Source organism: Heloderma suspectum, chromosome 10, assembly GCF_057233095.1.
Source record: "Heloderma suspectum isolate Gila_16-S chromosome 10, 16-S_ref, whole genome shotgun sequence".
Classification (NCBI taxonomy): Eukaryota; Metazoa; Chordata; class Lepidosauria; order Squamata; family Helodermatidae; genus Heloderma; species Heloderma suspectum.
Window position 1 is genome coordinate 13,452,472 of NC_139467.1, and position 21,288 is coordinate 13,473,759.

Consider the following 21,288-nt stretch of genomic DNA (forward strand, 5'->3'; position numbering starts at 1 on the left):
AAACAATAATATTCTACATTAAAAATCGTATTTCTAAAAATACCCTAACCCACCCCAAATGCCTGCCTGAACAACCACATTTGCAGTGCGTGGAGGAAGTTCATTAAAGAGGGGGCATGGTGGAGTTCCCTAGGGAGGGAGTTCCACAGAGTGGGGGCTACCACAGAGAAGGCCCTCTCCCTCGTCCTCACCAGCCTAGCTGTCCTGGCTGATGGGACAGAGAGAAGGCCATCCGAGGCTGATCTTGTTGAGCGGCCCATCTGGTGTTGCTGGAGGCACTCCTTGAGGTAGGCTAGGCCGGAACCATATAGGGTTTTAAAGGTCAAAACCAACACCTTGAATTTGGCCTGGAAAACAACTGGTAACCAGTGCAACTCCTTCAGCACCGGAGTGATGTGATCTCGCCGGCGGCTGCTTTTAATCAGGCGAGCCGCCGCGTTCTGTACCACCAGCTGCAGCTTCTGAACCATCTTCAAGGGTAACCTTGCAGCTTCAAGGCTAACATGCCAGTGTTCCAGTCTCAGCTGTGTCTCTCCTGAACCTACTCGTTCTCTTAAGCGGGGGAAACATACAGACATTTTCTAGTGCTGTGCTGAAATATACAGCCAAGCCAAATTTTGTAATTTTCAGGGAGAGGAGCGCAAACAGCCATCTTGTTTCCCCCAAGAATGCCCCTGGGAACAATGACATTCGGGCCCAGGAACATTCTGGGGCATTCAGGGGCTTTCTGGCCCAGGAACATGGCCAGGCCACTGCGAGAAGGCTTTAAGTCAGGGAAACTGTGGCCCTCCAGATGTTTTTGGACTGCAGCTCCCATCAGCCCTAGCCAGCATAGCCAATGTTCTTTGTCATATGCAAATTATGTTATATGTAACCGGTTGTTTCATTGCTTGAAAGCCAGAGGGTGAATTCATTTACAGCAACAGCAACACTAGTTGGTTGATCGCCTGAGTACTTTTTGTATTTAAGGTCAGACTGAAATTTTTGTTTAAAATTTGCCTGCCCCCTAAAAGTCACCGAATATCCCCCTCCCACACTTTAGCGGCAGTTAAATCATCTTGCAAAAATTGAGAGGGGACATTTGGCACAACCGAGTATTTTCCCCATAGGGAAAATGGCAGCTTGCAGGATGAGATTGGGAAAATAGTACGGGGAGGAGGGAGGAAGGTTACCCCCTTCCTCCTCCCAGCACGATGGCCATAATACTGTTTAGAGGACTTGCTGTTATGTTTGGAGGGGCGGGGATGGGATGGGGGAGAACACTCAATATCTCCTGACATCACATATAGTTTGACCCTAAGAACTGCCATGTTGGCTTGGATCAACTGTCCACGTAGCTCAGCATTCTGTCTCTGGACCAGGCAAATGTCCCTTGGAAGTCCACAAACAGGGCATGGAAGCAATATCTATCCCCTCTGGTTAGTCCCCATCACCCCAGTATAATGTCTGAACGTGGAAGCTGAACTTCTGTGTGTCATATCCAATAGCTACCCATAGGCCTATCCTCCATACAGTCATCCCAACTGCTTTTATTTATTATTAAATTTCTACACCACCCAACAGCTGCAGCTCTCTGGGCGGATTACAAAGAAAGCCCTTTAAAGCAATTTCCACCATCATGTGGCCATGAGTTCCACTGGTTTTGCATGCATTATGTGAAAAAGCACTTCCTTTGACTTGTCTAAAACCTAACACAAGTAGCCTATAAGGGTTTTGTGTGTGTGAATAGTTATTTACTGTATTAACCCTCTCTCTGCAGAGCTGAAGATCTTACAACTATTTTTCATGCCCCCCACAGCATCCTTCCCCCCGCTCCTCTGCATTATAATGCCCCAAGTTTTAAAAAAATATATTTTGTATGTGATTTTTTTTTAAAATTATTTTTTAAAATTGTTACATGGCCAGCAGTGTTGGGATTTAGGAGGCTACATTCCTGCCCAACAGAGGATTTTTCTCTCCCTCCTAATCATTTTTAGTTGTCTCTTTAAACACCAACCTCCCTTCCTTACCATCACAAGACAGTCATAGAACCCAAGCGTCCTGCCCCCAAGTCCCTCTCTCATTTGTCCCCAAGCCCCGATAATAATAAAACCCAGACGTCTCTCATGCCAGAGCTGCTCTTAGTATTACACCCCATTTCCTTCCTTGGCAGCACACCACAACATCCTGGGGCAATGAGTTCTGGAGGTCTGTCATGTGTTCAGTCAGTGGAAAAGCACCCGTAAGAACATAAGAAGAGCTCTCCTACAGCAGACCAAAGGGCTAGGGCAGGGATGGCGAACCTCAGGTTCCCCAGGTGGCCATGCCCCCTTTTCTCCAACCACCAGTCGTTTGGGGAGTTCCCGGCTTTTGTGCAATTTTTTCCCCATTCTGAGAGCCTGATGCCTCTCCTAAGGCTTAGTTGTTGTTGTTGTTCAGTCGTTCAGTCGTGTCCGACTCTTCGTGACCCCATGGATCATATCACACCAGGCCTTCCTGTCCTGAGCACTCTCCCGGAGTGTGCTCAGGTTCATATTCATTGCAAAGGCTTAGTTACTTACAGTCAATAAGAGCTTTAAGTGAAAATATGCTTGTATTTTTAGCTCCACCCCTTTTGTCCCATCCCTTTGCCTTTGGCCCCATCCACCACTGGAATGTGGCCCCTGAGAGCTTCCCCACCCTTGCACTCACGTCCTGCTTGTGGGTTTCCCATGGACAGCTGGTTGTCCACTGAGTGAACAGAATGCTGGACTAGATAGACTCTTGGTCTGATCCAGCACTGCTCTTCTTATGTTCTTAGATGATTCTCCCTCTCTCACATGCTTCTCAGACCTCCAGTTGCATCCATATTATTGCTTTTTAAGAACCCTGATATAACTATGCCCTCAGCTATAACTATGCCCCACTATTCAATCCAGCATTCTGTTCCCACAGTGGCCCACTGGATGCCTCTAGGAAGCCCACAAGCAGGACATGAGAGCAATAGCACCCTCCAGAGTGGTATTCAGAGCCGTACTGCCTCCAGTGCTGGAGTAATATATATAGCCATCTTGACTAGTAGCCCTTGATAGCCGTATCCTCCATGGATAAGGCTATCCAGACTCCTAGCCCTCTCTTTTGCGCTAACCCAGAGTAACCCTCTTTCTCATCTGCCTCTCATGTGGCTTCTCTCTAGAACAAGGAAGTTGCAAGTTTCACTATGTCAGCTCTTTGCAAGCCCTGCGTTCATGTGAATGTCTTGGTAGGAGCAATGTCAATCAGCTCCAGAGAGCGGGTGGAGACAGGACTGGGGTTTGTGCCTGTGTGTGTATCTTTGAGTTTTTCTGGAGGAGGGGTATGTCTGCAGCTGCTGGGACCTTGCTGTCTGTTGGCCAACTCACCACAGCAGACTTTGCTCAACCTTGTTTCCTTGCAGGAGGCCAAGAAAGCAGCTGGTGAAGTGAGGCGCATGGAGTTGCCTCCATCAACCAAGGTAAGAGGACTTCTTAATTACTGTCAGAATATAAAACTTGCTTTGTCAACACAGTGGCCAACCAGATGCCTCCAGGAATCCCAGAGCGAGGGCTTGAAGGCAACAGCCTTTTCCTGTTTCTCCCCCTGCCCCGTCCCCAGCCTCTGGTATTCACAGATATATTGCATCTGAACAGGGAGGTTCCACTGTGCTATTAGGTACAGTATGCTTTTGCTGTCATGTAACATGCAAAGCAATTGTAGATGGCCATCAGTTTGGATGGCTTTGGACAAGCTATCCAAAGGGGATTGGACAATTCATGGAGGAAAAGGCTATCAATGGCTACTTGTCCTGATGGCTATATGCTACCTCCATTAGCAGAGAAATTATGCCTATGTACACCAGTTGCTGGGGAACATGGGTGGGAGGGTGCTGTTGCTCTTATGTCCTGCTTGTGGGTTTCCCATGGACAGCTAGTTGTCCACTGAGTGAACAGAATACTGGACTAGATAGACTCTTGTTCTGATCCAGCTCTGCTCTTCTTATGTTCTTAGATGATTCACCCTCACTCACATGCTTCTCTAACCTCTTATTGCATCCATATTGCTATGCCCTCAGCTGTAATGCCTGGAGTTCCACCCTTTTTGACCCTGAGGAGCTACGAGAGAAGAGTTGGTTCTTAGGAGACTGGAGTGGAGTGCAGGGGGGAGAGAGACACAGAGATTATGAAGAAAGGTTCTGAAGAAACTGAAGAGGGAAAGACAGAGAGAGACATGACCCATTATGCTAATGATTTTTTTTACTCTCGTATAAGCATGTGCATCCCCAATTCAGATCAGGGACACCGTGCTATGGAAGGGGAGGATTAAACCTTCCCTCAGCCTGTTTCCCCCTGAAATGTCCCCACAAGCGGTAGGGGTTGGAGTTAAAAAAAAAAGGGGAAAAAAAACTCCAATGGAGAGTGTTTTTCTTTTTTTTTTAACCCCCCATGGGCAGGGGGATTTCATGGGGGAAAATTGTGGGGAGAAGGTTTGATCTTCCCCTTCCAGAGCAGGGTGGTCCTGATCTGAATCAGGACCATGCGTGCTTATACAAAAGCAAATAAAACTGTCAGGCTCAGCTACTCATTACGTAATTAGTGTAACGTGTAGTTTGGGCCAGAGAAAGAAAAGAGAGTTCCTGAGGAGGCTGAGAAAAAACTGAGGAAGGGTATCAGCAGCCTTCTACCCTCCCTGCAGCAGCAGGTTCATAAACAACTGTTAGCGACTGAGGCCTAGCATAGCTACATCTGAGTTCTGGACAGCACAGCGAGAGATGTCTTAAGAAATAATCTACATTGGTGGGCCATATAACTATTGGACTCCATCGCTTCTATTTTATTGTTTAGAGTCTTACTTTCAATTGTTTATTCATCTGGATGTTTGTTTTGCTTCTTCCCACCCCACCCCCTTCCCCCTCCCCTGTTAAATAAATCCTAATTCTTGTTTTTTAAATAGCTCGCTGGTTTTTCCCCCACCCCCTTTCAGGAAACAGAGGTCCCCGTAGACTGGAGGCACCGCACGCCAGTTTGGGCTCAGCCTCTTTCTCCCTCATCCACTGCTGTATGAACCCAGGCCCCAGCAGGGTTTTCACCCCACAGAGGGTTGCGGGTACGGAAAGTGGTGTTACGATGAGATTCCCAGGATGCCAAATTCTTTCTGTGCTTGCACTGAATACGGACTGCCCACTCCTTCATACTCCCTTTTTGCAGATGTAAGACAGTGACTTGGCTGCCTCTGGGTAGGAAGTCTGCAGCTATGAGATAGCATTTGCACGTGTAGCATTTGTATGAGATCTGGGCCTAGACAAGTTTATTTTCTGGCTCAGTCACAGTGACTCAGAAGTGGCTGGATTGCGGGGCCCCATCCCCACAACAGCTGCTTGCACTCTTGGGATGGAACTATAAGACAAAGCTAACAGTGTAGGGTGGATGCAGGAATAGGCATGTATCTTCCCCCGTCCTTCTTGAAAGTAGGAGACACCCAGGGCATCATTGCACAGAAAGCAGGAAGCAAGGCGTGCACGGGCGCGCAGCCATGGCATGATGGCAGGTTTTCCAACAGTGAGGGAAGTTTGAATACCAGTTGCCCCCCTGCTCCATAGTGGCAGCCCCAAGGATGGGAATCCTTCCTATCAACAGACACACTTCCAAATGTAAGCCTTGCCTTGGTGCTGTCCTGCAGAATCCCAACCCAGTGGAGATCCGGGAGCCAAAACCAGCTGCATTCGACCTGCGCAAACACCTGGAGGCATCGGGGCACAGCGTGGACACCTGCCCACACGTGCGGGTAACCAGCAAGTCCTGCAAAGGCTATCTGGTCAAGATGGGTGGCAGGATCAAGACCTGGAAGAAGCGCTGGTTCACCTTTGATCGCCAGAAACGTGTCCTGGCATACTATGCAGGTGAGTGTGTGTGAGAGAGAAGGAGAACATGAGTGAGTGGCACACAGAGTTGGAGAGTTCACACACTGCCACCTCTACCATGAGGTTGCTCCCACTTTCTGCTGCTGAGGCTGGAAATGCTCACTCCTCTGGGAGAGAAACACCGAAACGTGCATGAATTGCATGCAAAATTTTCCCCAAAAGTCAAAAGAAAAAGTAAGATCCTCAGAAAGCTGAACCCTGTGCCCTAAAATCCCTTTCTTTGTTTTTTCTGCATTCCTGAGATGTTGCAACCTACACACAGTTCTGTGGTTCTGCTGTCCAGGTAGACAAGGCCAAGCTTTTGAGCATGGTGTGCGCAGTGGAGTCAGAGTTGTACATCAAAGAAGCACGTGTCTCTCCTCTTCTGACCATTTCATCTGCCCCTCACAATGTATTGATGTGTTCCTCTAATTCTTTCTTGTTCCAGACAAAGAGGAGACCAAGCTTAAGGGTGTGATTTACTTCCAGGCCATTGAAGAAGTGTACTACGACCATCTCCGCAGCGCTTTCAAGGTACCAAAGGAGGGGACCTCTGAAGCTCTGCTTGTCGTGAGATTCCTGTAATGCAAACAGATCGGGGATGGGGCAGCTGGTTGGGTTTAGAGGTGGCATGTCCCAAACGGATTGGGGTCCCAGCATCTATTGGACCTAAGGAGGGAGGGTTCCTCTGCGGGGTGGCCAAATGCTCCTCAGAGTTGCTGCTGAGGGTGCCTTTATATTTGTACCCCATTCTCCCATCAAAGAGTCTGGAGTGCTACTTGTCAAGGTTCCCCTGTTGCCTACTGAATACTCCAATAGCCAAAATCAACACTCAGACAAAAGGGCTGCTTTCCAAGGCTTTAATTCCATTTATCCTAATGAGGCATACAGATGCTAATTGCTTGAGACTCAGAGAAACTGCAAAGGAACAGCCATCTAGGGGTTCAAAGGGTTAGTACGTCAGTTGATCTCCGTTTCAGAAAAGGGCGGCAATTCTCTGACCTTAAGGGGTGGGAGGGGAAGATCTCCCCCTCTCCCGTGATGCTTCTGGGCGCAGCTGTTGACGTCGAGCCAATCGGGCTGAGCACCGAAGCTCAGCCCCTGCGATCTCTCGCTTGTGCCTGCGTCTGTGCCTCGCGTCTAAAAGTTCAGGTTGTCCCTCCCTTTCCACGCCCGGTTTGCTGTCACTCCCAGGGATGTGAGAGGGGGGGGCTTCCTCTCCAGCTGCGCCTCTGAAGTCTGACAGAGTTCCTCCCCCACGGGTTGCCTCTCTTCCTCAGAATCAGAGCTGCTTTGGGACTCTATGGGCTCAGATAGAATCCTGACACTACTGTTCAACCGCACAACAGCCCTGTGAGGAAGGCTAGGCTGAGAGGCAGTGACTTACTCGTGGTGACTTGGTATAGATGGCTCCACACCAGCCTTCCCCAACCTGGTGCCCTCCAGATGTGTTGGACTACAGCTCCCATCACTTCCAGTCAGCATGGCTGCTGGCTGGGGATGATAGGAGTTGTCAGACCCACCTGGAGGCCAGCAGGTCGGAGAAGGCTGGTCTGCACAGTATGCATTAGGGGCCATCCTGCCCAAATTCCAACCCGGCAAGCTGACTCCAGCCCAGCAGGGGTTCAATAAACTGCCTGGTGTTGCTGAGACCGCAAATATTTGGGACGTGGGGAGTTCAAACACCTGTCAGGCTACAATACATGGCTAGAGGGCTTCATTTGCCTTCATAAGTTGGTAGTTGTACACGCCTGAGATAAGGTGCTTGCAGTTTGTTTGGAGCATGGGAACTGGGCCCAACCACGGACCTAACCAAGTGACCCTTGGACCAGTCCTTAGAGGAACATGATAGGAAGCTGTCCTATTCCAAACCAGGCTATTGGTCCATCTAAGCCAGTATTGCTCACTCTGACTGGCAACTGCTCTCCAGCGTCTCAGGCAGAAACTCTTTCCCATCACCTGCTCCTTGAACCTTTTTTTAATTGGAGGCGTCAGGAATCAAACCTGTGATTTTAATACCCATGCAAAGCATGCGCTCTGTCACAGAGCTGTGGTTGCTCTGCTGTCTCTGAGCCTGACGTACCCGGCAGAGTTGTAGTGAGGATAAAATGAAGTGGGGGCATGGAGAGAGCCATGTACATTGCCCTTGCTTCCTTGGAGGAAGGGCAGGATTAAAAAAGAAAAAGATGTAATGTGATAAATATTTGTATTTCTCATTACCACTTCATTATGAAATAATTTATTAGTTGCTATGATGACGCCAGTATTCCCATTGTTATTCTTTGCTCCTCTTCACTAGAGCCCCAGCCCCAAGATGACCTTCTGTGTCAAGACCTATGACCGTCTCTTCTGCATGGTGGCGCCCAGCCCAGAAGCTATGCGCATCTGGATGGATGCTATCGTCACAGCAGCAGAGGAGAACGTTCGCTACTGATGGGCGTAGCTCACTATGGATTTGACTCCTCATGCTTGACTATGGACCCAGCACTTTGGCCCAAGGAGCTTCCTTGTATAAATTATGGCTCCTCCCTGGGGAAGAGCCTGGCAGCAAGATAGCCAATGGGAGAGGCTGAATACGTTTGTGTTTGGTCAGAAGGAGGAGTTCATGTGTGGTTCATCTGCTCTTTGCATCAACAGGGTGGAATCGAAGTACCAAGTGGGGCCAATCAATACATAGAATTGTTGGCAGTGCCTGTTTATTTATACCATTTGCCTGAATAGTGATGGTGATGTGTTTCTTTTAATGGATTTGTTCAAAGGATTTTCTCATAATTCCCTCTATCCAAGAAGATGCCTTGGCAGATGGAAACTGTTGATGTGAAGTCCAGCTAGTTCTGTAACATGTGAATTCAGTTTCAAAGAATTAAAACAACTTCTCTGGAACGTGGTTGTATCTCTTAGATAGCATCTGCCAAAGAAAGCAAGCCATTTCAAGAGAAGGGAGGACTTCGTATAAAGTTTAACTCATGTGTTGGCCAGAATTTTCATGACTCACTGGGGAAAAGATTCTAAAGTAACTATTCAGTAGCCGTAGATTCTCACCAATTGGAAGAAGTTGTGGCTTAAACTAGCACCAGCCAGATGGGACTTGGTCCTGGTTTGTGACCATTCAGGGCAGATGTGATTTCAAAACATGCGTCTGATTTAGACCTTAGCAACCACGTGAAGCTTTTCTCATATTGCTTTGCCACAGTGCCTTGACATAAGCTTGTCTAGATTATGGAAGGCATTCTTAATGTGTGTGTGTGTCGCGGGGGGGAACCTCTTGTGGGAACTGCAGTGCCCACTAAATAGAATGGGGAGATACCAGCACACCCTGTATGGATCTCCTTATATTTATTGTGTATTTTGGGTCTTTTTTTTCTAATACCCGGGAACACTGTTTAAAGGCAAAAACATGTATAAAATTGTAGCCTATTTATTGTATAAACCTATATGAAAACAGATCTGAGTGTCACTCAATTTATTCCTCTTTCTAAGAAAATGTTTTAATTCCTTGTCATTGTCCCCCACATCCTCTGTTAATACTTTTCCCTCCAGACATGGGGCTCCCCCCACCCCAAATTCTGCCAGTGTCCTTCAATCTGACTCACAGGGCTTCGTCACACAGAGCTTTTATCTTGCTATTGAGATTGCTCACTTACAGAAGTTTGCGGGTCCTTTTCATGACGTCGTCAGCCTCCAGGGCACATCCAGAGGTATTTCCTAGTTATTCCATGTTAAAAAGATCTGGAGAAAATGAGGTATCAAAAAATCTCAGATTGTTACACAATTAAAACAGCCACTAGATGGTGCTGTTTCATTGAGTTCTATGGAACCTTGAAAATTAAAAGCTTCACCTCTCAGCAATCACGTGGTTGCCCTCTGGGAGCCTGCTATAAATGCAGAAAGGCTCCACAATGGTAAGACTGTGGGTTTTTTTATTTAATGTAAAGGCAACCACAGCCATGCTTCTCTGTGCTCCTGATCTGAACCTAATTATTAAGCTGTCCTTCCCCCTTCGAGTCTCTTTCTGTGGAATCCTGTGGAATCTGCATCTGTCTGGAACTATGCCAGGCACAGACTGGAGACTGTTGTGGTGCCCACTGAATTAAATCCCCAGTTATTCCCATGACTACACTTCTAGCTAGTACGGTCAGGGCCAGCATGAAGGGTCGGCATTGTCAGGGACCTGTTGAAGTCCAAACCCCAAAAGGCAGCCCGCTGATGGTGCTCCTGCCTCGGCTCCTCCTCTTCCTCCCCGTTGCTGCCTGTTCACCTGCCCTCTCCAAGTGTAGAGTTGTGACATGACCAAGGAAGAAGGAAGAGCAGACCCTCTTCGACAGCGGTGCCTTCCACTCAGAGAGGAGGGCCCACTGAGGGCATCTTGTCCTAGTCCCCAGCCCTAAATCTGGAGACAATGCTGCCCCATGTTTCTCCGTAAACCAGGGGTGGAGAACCTCTTTTGGCTCAAGGGCCAAATTCTATTTCGGAGAAGCTCTCTGGGGCTGCATGCCAGTGCCGTGTAGGGACAAAGGCAAAAGGGGGTGGGAGGGTCAACACTACCGCAAAAAAACAAAACAAAACTCTACTCATCCAGCATATTTCAGCTTAAAATTCTTACTAATCCAGGAACTAAGCCTTAGGATACGCATTTCAACCTTTTAGAGTGGGGAAAAACCTGCACAAAAGGCAGGAAACCCCCAAACGATTAGTACATCAGAAGCTGCCTTATACTGAGTCAGGCCATTGGTGTATCTAGCCCAGTACTGCCAACGCTGACAGCCAGCGGCTCTCCAGGATTTCCTAGCCCTACCTGGAGATGCCGGGGATTGAACTTGGGACCTTCTGCATGCAAAGCAGGGGCTCTACCACTGAGCTACAGTCCCGCCTCTACCATGGATGGGGTCCTTGGCCCCTAATAACTCCTTCTTGGATCACACTTACTTTTGGCATAAGACCACTCAAACACAGAATCATAGAATAGTAGGGTTGGAGGGGGCCTACAAGGCCATCGAGTCCAACACCCTGCTCAGTGCAGAAACCCAAGTCAGAGCATCCCCGACAGATGGCTGTCCAGCCTCGTCTTGAGAGCCAGTGTGGTGTAGTGGCGAGAGTGTTGGACTAGGAGCTGGGAGATCCGGGTTCTAGTCCCCACTCAGCCATGGAAGCTCACTGGGTGACTTTGGGCCAGTCACACACTCTCAGCCCAACCCACCTCACAGGGTTGTTGTTGTGAGGATAAAATGGAGAGGAGGAGGAGAATGTAAGCCTCCTTGGGTTCCTTGCAAGAGGAAAAAAGGCGGGGTATAAATGCAATCAATCAATCAATCTTGAATGCCTCCAGGGTGGGAGAGCCCACTACCTCCCTAGGGAATTGGTTCCATTGTCATATTGCTCTAACAGTCAGGAAGTTTTTCCTGATGTTCAGCCGGAATCTGGCTTCCTGTAACTTGAGCCCATTATTCCATCTCCTGCACTCTGGAATGATCGAGAAGAGATCCTGCTTTCACTGAGAACTTGTAGCAAATCTCTCTTGGGTCACTTTGAAACCAGATCTCACACACACACACACACACACACATTCAGCATCAAAGCCTAGAATTCTTTCTTCCCACTTCATCCCTAAAGCAAACCACACAGAATTCACAACCTAACAACGAATCATGGGTTCTCTTCCTGGGTTGTTCATGGTTAACAATCCATAGTTAAATCATAGTTGCATGTAATGACAACCCATGATTCAACAACAACCCTTACTTAACCCATACTCTGGGCTGTCGTTGTGTACAAACCACGCCATTACCATCTAAAGAGCCCATCCTCACCCCATATGACCATTCCATCCTGAGTTTCACATTACCTAACTGCACCACCCGGGGGCATCAATCTGTATTTTTGAAGGAGATACTCATCAAAGCCTGGGGAAGGTGACTGTAAGGTGCAGACAGAGAAAGAGCTGTGAGTTTTCTGAAGGAACTGGGGTGTGTGGAGCCTCCGTCGGGGTAACCTGATATAGGGAACCAGATCTGCTGCCTTGAACAAATCCCATTTATGTGTTGCTTATATATTTGTAAATTAAGCATATATTACAAAGACACCTTAAGTCTCTCGTCCTCTCTTTTATCCAAAGGAAACCAAATGCAGGTAGTGCTCTCCCTCACAGCCCAGGAAAGAGGAGAACATACAACAATATTTTATTTTATTTTATTTTATTTATTATTACATTTATATTTGCCTTTTCCCCCTCTTGCAAGGAACCCAAGATAGTTTACATGCGCCTCCTCCTCTCTATCATCACAACAACCCTGTGAGGTAGGTTAGGCTGAGAGTCAGTGACTGGCCCAAAGTCACCCAGTCAGCTTCATGGCCGAGTGGGGGACTAGAACCCAGGTCTCCAGAGTCCTAGTCCAACACAATAACCACTACACCACACTGGCTGTCCAATATGATGCCATTTCCACCATGGATGGTCATAGTCTTGACTGTCCAGCTTTGAAAGACTGAACTTCAGAAACTAAGTTCTCCTTGGCCTCACTCCATTCAAGAGGGGAGTCCTGGTGGCCTCCCTTCCTCTGATGACTCCACATTCCCTGTCAGAGCAAATGACACGCAGGACAAAAGACATCCTGCCCTCTTTCAGTACAGTGGGTTATCCAGTATTTTAAAATGCCCCAGACTGTATCAGTATGTACCACATGGTCAAATCTCTCCCCTCCAGATTTGGGGACAGAAATGGCTGGACCCACATTTTACTGGTGATGAACATGATGGATCAGCTTCCCCCAGCTTGGAACCCTTCAGATGTACAGAGGGGACGTAGCTCAGTGGTAGAGCAACTGCTTTGCATGCATGAGGTCCCAGGTTTGATCCCCAGCATCTCCAGGTAAGGCAAGAAAAACTCCTGCCTGAAACCCTGGAGAGCCACTGCCGGTCAGTGCTGACAATACAGGGCTAGATGCAGCAAGGGTGTGACTCAGTATAAGACAGCTTCTTATGTTCCTATGACTACAGCTCCCATTGTCTCCGGCCAGGACAGCCATTAGGGCCTTTCTGGGGATCTGATGTTGGGAAGCAGATCTGTGGCCTTGGACGAGTGCCTGTTCTTTGCCTCCCACTCACATTCTGCTTATGTATTTGTAAATAAATACTATATTACAAGGACACCTTAAGTCCCTAGACCTCTTTCTTATCCACAGGAAACCAAACCCAGGTAGCGCCATCTGTCTCCAGAACATCCCACAGCTCAGGGATGTGGGGAGCATGCAACAATATGTTAGCATATTGCTGACAACATGCTGACTGGAGATGATAGGAACCATAGTCCAACAAATCTGGCTGGTGCCAGGATGGAGAAGTCTGTGATAGATACATACTATTTTAGCAACTATGAAATGGGGCCTCACAAGTCAATAGGCCTCTAGGACTGTGAGTTTGTTGAAAGCATCCTATGAGGCACGCTCCAGCTCATCCAGGGAAGATGCAGCTTCCTTCCTGTGTTTGCTTGACCGTCGGAATGAATAGCCACTGTCTTCAAGTAAGGTTCTCCTGAAGGCCACAGCCAAGTTGAAACGGCCCAGCTTTCTGTGGAAGTCCAGCCCCATGAAGAAGTAAAGGATGGGGTTTGCGCAGCTGTTCAGGTAGGCCAGACAGGAAGTGAGGGGGAGGCCCACGGAAACTGCCTGGCCCTTCACCCCTGCCAGTTTGAGAAGGAGGAAGAGATGGTATGGGGCCCAGCAGAGGAAGAAGGTGACCACAATGGCCAGTATGACCTTGAAGGGCTTCTTGGAACGGAAGGTGGCTGGCCTTCTCCTCAGCACCACAGTGATGACCCCATAGCAGATCACAATGATGGCAAACGGAGCCAGGAATCCACACACCAGCCTCAACAGATACAGGGCCAGCTTTTCCGTCTTGTCCCCATCCCCCAGCGTGAGGGAGCACTTGGTCTTGTTACCCTTCTCCATTACCACATTACGGTAAAGGTAGAAAGGGAAGCTGGTGGCAATAGACACGGCCCAGGCACCAAATGCAGCCAACCACGCCAAGCGGGGCCCGCGACGGTTTTTGGACCAAACTGGGTAGACCACGGAGGCCGCCCGGTCCAGGCTGATGGCAGCCAAGAGGAAGACGCTGCAGAACATGTTGAGGTACTTCAGGAAGCCGCTGGCTCGGCACAGGAAGCTCCCAAAGGGCCACCCTTCATAGAAGGCATTCTTCACCAGGGGCAAGATTCGGCTCACCGAGAAAAGGAAGTCGGCCACAGCTAGGTGGAAGAACCAGATGCAATTGACGGTGCGTGAGGTCTGGGGGGCCGTGATCCAGATCACAGCTCCATTGCCGAGTGAACCAAGGAGGAAAACCAGACTATAGAGGAAAACCTGGATCATGTCCATTATGCTGCTCACGTTGGTTTTGGCTTTGGGGGAGAACAACGAGGACACACTGGTGGGCCCCAGTGCAGTTATGTTAATATCCATGATGGAACCTTCCAAAGAGGGAGGAATATGAAGTCAGATAAGAACATAAGAAGAACCATGCAGAATCAGACTAAGGGTCCACCTCATCTAGCATTCTGTTCACACAGTAGCCAACCAGCTGCTGACAGGAAAAGCACAAGCAGGACATGAATGCAACAGCACCCTCCCACCCATGGTCCCCAGCAACTGGTGTACATAGGCATACTGCCTCTGATCCTGGAGGTAGCATATAGCCATCAGGACTAGTAGCCTCCAGGAATCTCTCTAATTCCCTTTTAAAGCCATTCAAATTGGTGGCCATCACTACAAGTACCTCTACACCAACCTAAAGTCCTGCATTTAAAACAGGGCTTTCTGGTTCTGTTTTAAATGCAGGATCACAACGGACTCCCTTTCCCCATGCTTCCTTTCCCCTCTCCTTCTCCCCCTTATCTGAGTCTTCCTATGTGTTTGATTGATCTCACTCCTCTTCTTGTGGCTGTTCCTTTTTCATGAGGGAACTCAAGCAGAACACAACCGGGGTAATTTGATAGCTCATGATCTCCGATCTGTTTAAAAATGGAATAAAGTTCATGTAGTGCGGGAGACGCCCTGGGGGTTGACGACGTCATCTACAGGGCCTGCAAACGTCTGTGAGTGAGCAATCTCAATAACAGGATAAAAGCTCAGTGTGAAGAAGCCCCAGATCTTGTGGAAGTGTATTCCATAGTTGAATTCTGCGCTGTGTGAAGAAGTCCTTCCTTTTATCTGTCCTGAATCTCCCATCAATCAGCCTCATGGGATGACCCCATTGGGTTCTGGTATTTTGAGAGAGGGAGAAAAATGTCTCCCTATCCACTTTCTCCACACCATGCATAACTGTGTACACCTCTGGCATGTCTCCCCTTACTCTCCTTTTTTCTAAGCTAAACAATCCCAGCCATTGTCACCTTTCCTCATAGGGGAGTTGCTCCAGCCCCTTGATCATTGTAGCTGCCCTTTTCTGGACAGTTTGAGGACCCTAAAGGGAGAGGATCTGTTCCCCCCATTCTCTGTTCCTGGTGTCATTCTGCCCACCAGCTCCAGAGCTGGGAGAAAGCTGACATCTATTAAAACAGGGGTGAAGAACCTCGCTTCTGGGACCCAAATCTGGCCCTCCTGGGTCCCAAGTCAGCTGCCAGGTTCCCCAGATAGCCTGGCCCCACCCCATTTCTCCTGATCACCAATCATTTTGTGGTTTCCTGGTTTTTATGCAGCTCCTCCCTTTTTTTAAATAAAGGTTGAAATAACTATTCCTAATTACTGGACATAAGAGCTTAATGCTAAAATAGGCTGACATTTTTGGGTTTTTTAGACCTGCCCCTTTTGCCTTTGGCCACACCCACCACTGGAATATGGCCCCCGAGAGCTTCTCAAAAGTCAAAACGGAGCTGGGCCCTTGGCCTGAGAGCGCTTCGATGCTCTTGTCTGAGGAGGTATGGATTTATACATACAAGAGCTGTGCACAAAGGGCCTCTCAAAATTCTACAGCCTATTTGTGGGCAGAGAAATTGGGGGGACAATTTTGCCAAATTTCTCCTAGGGGAGGAGAAATTCTCCCAGTTTCTCACAGATAGGGCTCGCTATTGGCAGGGTTTGTAGCACAGGTCCTTTCTTTTTTCCTCAGGGTTTTGGGTTTATTGCGCTGCTTCTGTAAGTGGCAACAGCATCAACTGTATTGAGGCTTCCACTTTTCTGAGGCAGAATTTTGAATTTCTTTTGGTGGTATTTTTGAGCTTGCCTCATCACTGTGAGGTGGCTGAGGGTGCTGTGTGTGTTTTCTCTCTCAGTTTCACAACTTTCCTCCTAGGCCACCTGCACTTCCTGAACTGAAAAAGCCCCATGGGAGGAATTGCCTCGTGATGGCTTCCTCATGATGGTTTTAATTGAAGTCAGAGAAGCTGAGGAGGCTACAGGCTGCCACAGAGATTATTGTGCAATGAATCTCTGTACACTCCATGGCCACCTTATAAATAAATTAAACTCCATGGCCACCTCATAAATAAAGTAAGCACAAGAACCCCAAACTCAGCCCATGAGAATTTCTTTGAAATTTATTCTTCTTTGAATTTCTTTCCAAAAGCAATTTCTTTTCTATTAAATTGAATGAGAATGGTCAAAAAAAATATGGGAGAAATTTTCGGCTCAGCACTAATACATACTATTCTACAATACATAATACTAATACTAATACATACTATTAATAATAGTAATAATAATACTAATACACACTATAATACTAATACTAATAATAATACATACTATATTACTACTACTAAGGTAAAGGTGTCCCCAACCAGTCATGTCCGACTCTAGGGTGTGGTGCTCATCCCCGTTTCTAAGCCGAAGAGCCAGCGCTGTCCGAAGATGCTTCCGTGGTCATGTGGCCGGCATGACTGAACACCAAGGTGCACGGAACGCTGCTACCTTTCCCGCCGAGACGGTACCTATTTATCTACTTGCAATTTCTTGCTTTCAAACTGCTAGGTTGGCAGGAGCTGGGACTGAAGACGGGAGCTCACTCCGTCACGCAGCACTCGGGTCTCGAACTGCTGTCCTGCTGACCTTCCAGTCTGCAGTTCAGTGTCTTAACCACTAAGCCACCGCGTCCCTAATTACTACTACTACTAATATCTAATAATAACACTACTACTAATAATAATTAATAATACTAATACATACTATACTACTAATACTAATACATACTACAATACTAATACATACTATTCTACAATATTGTGGGTGATAGACCGAGGCCACAGTAGCTATAGAAGTGTGCTCAGTATAAAAAAAGAAAGCACCTTGGAGAGCTCCATTAGAGTTTCAACTGGTTCTGACTAAAACCCGGAGTGAGTTTACTACCCCACTGACATCGGAGCCACCAGCCTCCACTGAGAGGAAGTATTTGCAGGATCTGCATGGCTATAGCTCAGCATTTCCTAACCTGGTGTCTTCCAGTTGTGTTGGGTTGCACCTTTCATCATTCTCAGCCTGCACAGAAGGCACCAAGTTGGGGAAGGCTGGTAACTCAAAAAAGTGAGCCAAATTATGGAAAGAAGGGAGAGGCAGAAATACACACACACACACACACACATACACACACACACACACACACACACACACGTCCCAGCCCAATACTTTCAACAACTGTATGAAGTAATGGCATGTGGATTTTCTCCATGCTCAAATCTGATTGGCTCAGATATAAGCTAACTTTTTTTGTTTTGTTTTTAAAGGAGAACAGCCAGGCTTATTTCGGAGCCAATCCAAATTATTAAACCCCACCCCTAACACTCATGAGCCCCCATCCCCCCCCCCAGCAATCCCCCAACCTCCCTCTCAACCTCTTTATTGGTCTGGTCTGGTGGTCTGGGGGCAGCAGTAAGTCATGGCAAGAAAGAGGAAGGAAGTTCTCCATCTCTCCCCGCTCCATCACCTGGCGTGCGTGCCTCTACATTTGCCAGGGGCTACTTGCAGCTTGATGTGCTGAAAAGCAGCACGTCAGCCAAGGATGTGGACTGGACAAGAGACTCTCCCTCCTTCCCTCGCACTTGCTATGGCTCCAGAGCACCAGCCTCAGCCTGGCAGTCTGAGCTGAAGAAGAACTTGCGGGTTGTAATGCTGATCTCGTATATGAGGCCAGCTTATGTGCTCTCATTTGCAAACCCAGAAATTTGCAAGCTCAGAATCTGCAAACCTGGCAACATCAGGTGCATGAGACAGACGCTGAATAACAAAAGGCTCCTATGAGCCCAAAGTACCCATCTACAAAGGAGGCTGCCCACTGCATCTCTGCATGATTCACTACTCTTAGCTCACCTCCTTCCTAGCAGCCTGCAATGGGGTTATGTTATTCTTCTGCCCTGTCTCTGCAGTGGCTGTGATTAGACCATTCAGTCATTCCCAATGCATAGAAAACTCAGAATTGCCCACCCTTAGAGGAGGCTGCCTGTTGCCTTTCTGCATGATCACTAGTCTAGGCTTGCCTCCTTCCAACCAGGAGTCCCACCAGGAGGCGTAACTCACACAGAAATACGGCGGATGGGCTCCCTGGAGAGAAAGATGGTGAGGGGCATGGTGGAGACCAAGACCTGTGAGTGAAGGTGGAAGGAGATGGGTATGTTTAGCGTGGAGAAGAGAATCCTAACAGACAACATGAGAACCATCTTGAAATATCTGAAGGGCTGTCATACATATGATGATGCTAGTCTCTTTTCTGTTGCTCCAGAGCAAGGGTCCCCAATACGGTACCCTCAACTGCCATAACACCGGTGGGTACCTCCAATGGGACCCATGAAGGGGTCCCCATGGGCACTTAAAAAAAAAAAAAAGTCTGTTTTCAGAATGTATGTACATGGGTTTTTATATATCCATAGCAATGAATACATATGAAATGCATACAGCTTTCTAGCCATTATACATAGGCTTCAACAAAAGTGGACCAAATATTCAAATAAGTGTCCATTTGAAGGTGGCGTCTATATGCCACCTGTTCAAATACTGAAAACATTGTAAGGCCCTCAATTTATTGCATGATGGGAGATGAGTGTTTATCCTTTCAGTGCTGTAATATCATTATTTTAGCTGTGAAAAGGAAATGGAGAATCCATTCTGACCATTGTTCATTTCCATGAAGCAGGTAAATATTTAAAAGGTCATGTACATCAGTGAATATTAAAGATTGTTCCAGTCCAAATTTTATCTGTGTAATAACTTCCTCCCATAAAAAGCAACTACTGGACATTGCTAAAACATATGTTTAAAAGAAGCATTAGCTGTATTGCAATTAGCTGTATTACTAATTCAGCAATTAACCGAATTAGCCAATCCTTACTAAAGAAACATTGCAGTGTCCAAAAGACATGAAACAAAAGTTTCTATGGAATAAGACAGCACCTAAGATCCATACACATGACAGGGAGATACCAAAGCGGCGATCCATTGATTAGACATTTTGTGGTGGTTCCAAAGCAGTTTCTCAAATTCCCAAATGTGCCTGTGGGTCCAAAAGGTTTGGGGACCCATGCTCCAGAGGGTAGGACACAAATCAAAATGTTCACATTACCAGAAAGGAGATTTCAGTTAAATATTAGAATAAAATTCCTGGTGGTACGAGCTATTTGACAGACTGCCTTTGGACACTCCTTGGTTAGACATTTTTAAGCAGAGGCTGGACAGCCACGTATCTGGGATGCTGCAGCAGTTAATTTCCTGCATTGGCATGGGGTTGGACTAGATGACCTTTAAGGTTACTTCCACCCAGTGGAGGCTGGTGGCTCCGATGCCAGTGGGACAGTGACTCCACTACAGGTTTCAGTAAGAACCAGTCAGAACATCTTGGATAGCTTCCACCACTATGATTCTATTGTGTCATTCCTTGCTCTTCTACGTTCCAAAAGCAAGCTTTTGAAGACTATAAGAGTGAAAATGTATAGCTGTTTCTCTTTCTTTCATTTTCCCAGAAAAGGGTGTGCCTCAACTTTTGAGAATAGTGGGAAATATGGTTCTGCTTTGATATTTCACGGCTTTCCAAAGTCTTTGCCAACTCTGCTACCTGAGGTCTTTTTTAGGTGGAAATGGCAAAGATGGAACCCAGGTCCTTTTGTGTACAATGGATGCAGGCTACCACCGTGCTATGTCTTCTCTCTGCAAGTTCACAAAAGGTGGAAGGCACATACTAGAGAAATCAAGATATTCTCAAATCTAAGCACACTGCTATGGCCACACCAAAATCACACTGAAACATGTGCAAGCTCAGACACAACACCATGACACACACTACAATACTAACCGCAACACAGACAGTTTGCAATCTTGAACGCCACAGACGAGAACAGAGGCATAAACCTATGCAGAGACACTGGGGAGAATCAATCTCACACAAGATGGACAAAAGGACATTCCCCTTCTTTTGGAAACTCAAAGCCACCAGAACCGAGGCAGAGACAGAACGATCACTGCGACCTAGTGGACAACCCAACCTCAAGGAGATGAGACTATCATTACCTTTCAGAGGCAGCAGGAATCAGGTCTCTTGTCTTTCACAGACGTCCTGTTATGGGGAACTGGAGAGATCTTGATTGCTGCCTGCCTTCCCTGCCTGGCTGAGCTCTTGGACTCGGGCCAAAATAAAGATGAGCTTCGGATGAAAAGGAGAACTTGGTGAGATGGTTACTTCACTTTGTGCGGCAGATGCAGAGGCCCAGTGTGAGTGAAGGAGGCTTTGCCTAGAGCGGGCAGGACGCAGCCAATTGAGACCATACAAGGGACGCGAGGTCATTTAGCAGATGCTTTCAAAGAAGAAAGGAAAGCCATTAATAAAAATATCACTCTCCTAGAGCAGGGAGCAACGATTCATGGGGCACAGATAATTACATCCCTGGTGTGTCCTCAAGAGGAATTCCTTATCTTGGGCTGTTCTCTCTGTAGCTGAGACCATGTTCAAAAGACACATATAAAACAGATAGGCAGGGCTTGGCATGCGCTCTGTGCGAAAATCCATCAAAGTTCTGCGACAAGAAGAAGCTGAATTCTGCAACCTGAACAAATTACATAGATCAAGCACGCTTGCCTGATTTCTCTTATTCTGCATCATTTCTTCTGCAGTTAAAAAAAATGCCTGGCATAATTTACCTGGCTTCTACTCGTCATGGGCAGGCTTCAACAATTCCACTCGCCACGCTTGCCACGGCGAGCGCCGCACCGCCATCTGGTGAGTGTGATGAGCCACACTGCTTTCTCCCTATTTCAAAACTGCTGAGGTGGGTGGGGATCCCCCCAGCAATGATCCCTGCCCCCCTCCCAGGCCCCCAGATTAGGAAAAAGGCTCGGATGGCTTCTGCCCAGCATCGGCACCCTCCCCGCCGGCACTATCTCCCATGGGAGGGGAAGCCCTTTCACCAGGGGAGGGTGGTGGTGCCTATTCTGGTGGGGCAGTGA

The 21,288-nt window shown here is 47.6% G+C and overlaps 2 protein-coding genes across 5 annotated transcripts in view; one reads left to right on the forward strand and one right to left on the reverse strand.

Annotated features, from left to right (window-relative positions):
- PHLDB3 (pleckstrin homology like domain family B member 3) overlaps positions 1–9,318 on the forward strand; it is a 45,776-nt gene extending 36,458 nt beyond the window's left edge. For all 4 annotated transcript variants that reach the window (XM_084815186.1, XM_084815189.1, XM_084815187.1 and 1 more), the window contains 4 exons: positions 3,395–3,451; positions 5,653–5,872; positions 6,321–6,406; positions 8,172–9,318. In XM_084815186.1, coding sequence (XP_084671312.1) covers positions 3,395–3,451; positions 5,653–5,872; positions 6,321–6,406; positions 8,172–8,306 — 498 coding nt within the window. In that variant the 3' untranslated portion in view covers positions 8,307–9,318. The remainder of the gene's footprint in view (positions 1–3,394; positions 3,452–5,652; positions 5,873–6,320; positions 6,407–8,171) is intronic.
- A 2,757-nt stretch (positions 9,319–12,075) lies between these two features.
- On the reverse strand, positions 12,076–20,408 carry LOC146337733 (chemerin-like receptor 1). The gene is made up of 2 exons (XM_084815190.1): positions 20,356–20,408; positions 12,076–14,339 (listed from the first exon to the last, which is right to left on the reverse strand). The coding sequence occupies exon 2, from the start codon at positions 14,329–14,331 to the stop codon at positions 13,300–13,302; it is 1,032 nt and encodes a 343-aa protein (XP_084671316.1). The 5' UTR covers positions 14,332–14,339; positions 20,356–20,408; the 3' UTR covers positions 12,076–13,299.
- Between the last annotated feature and the right edge of the window lie 880 nt (positions 20,409–21,288).

Excerpts from the sequence above, each read along its gene's own strand:
- LOC146337733 (XM_084815190.1), bottom strand. The coding sequence starts at position 14,331 with ATGGATATTAACATAACTGCACTGGGGCCCACCAGTGTGTCCTCGTTG.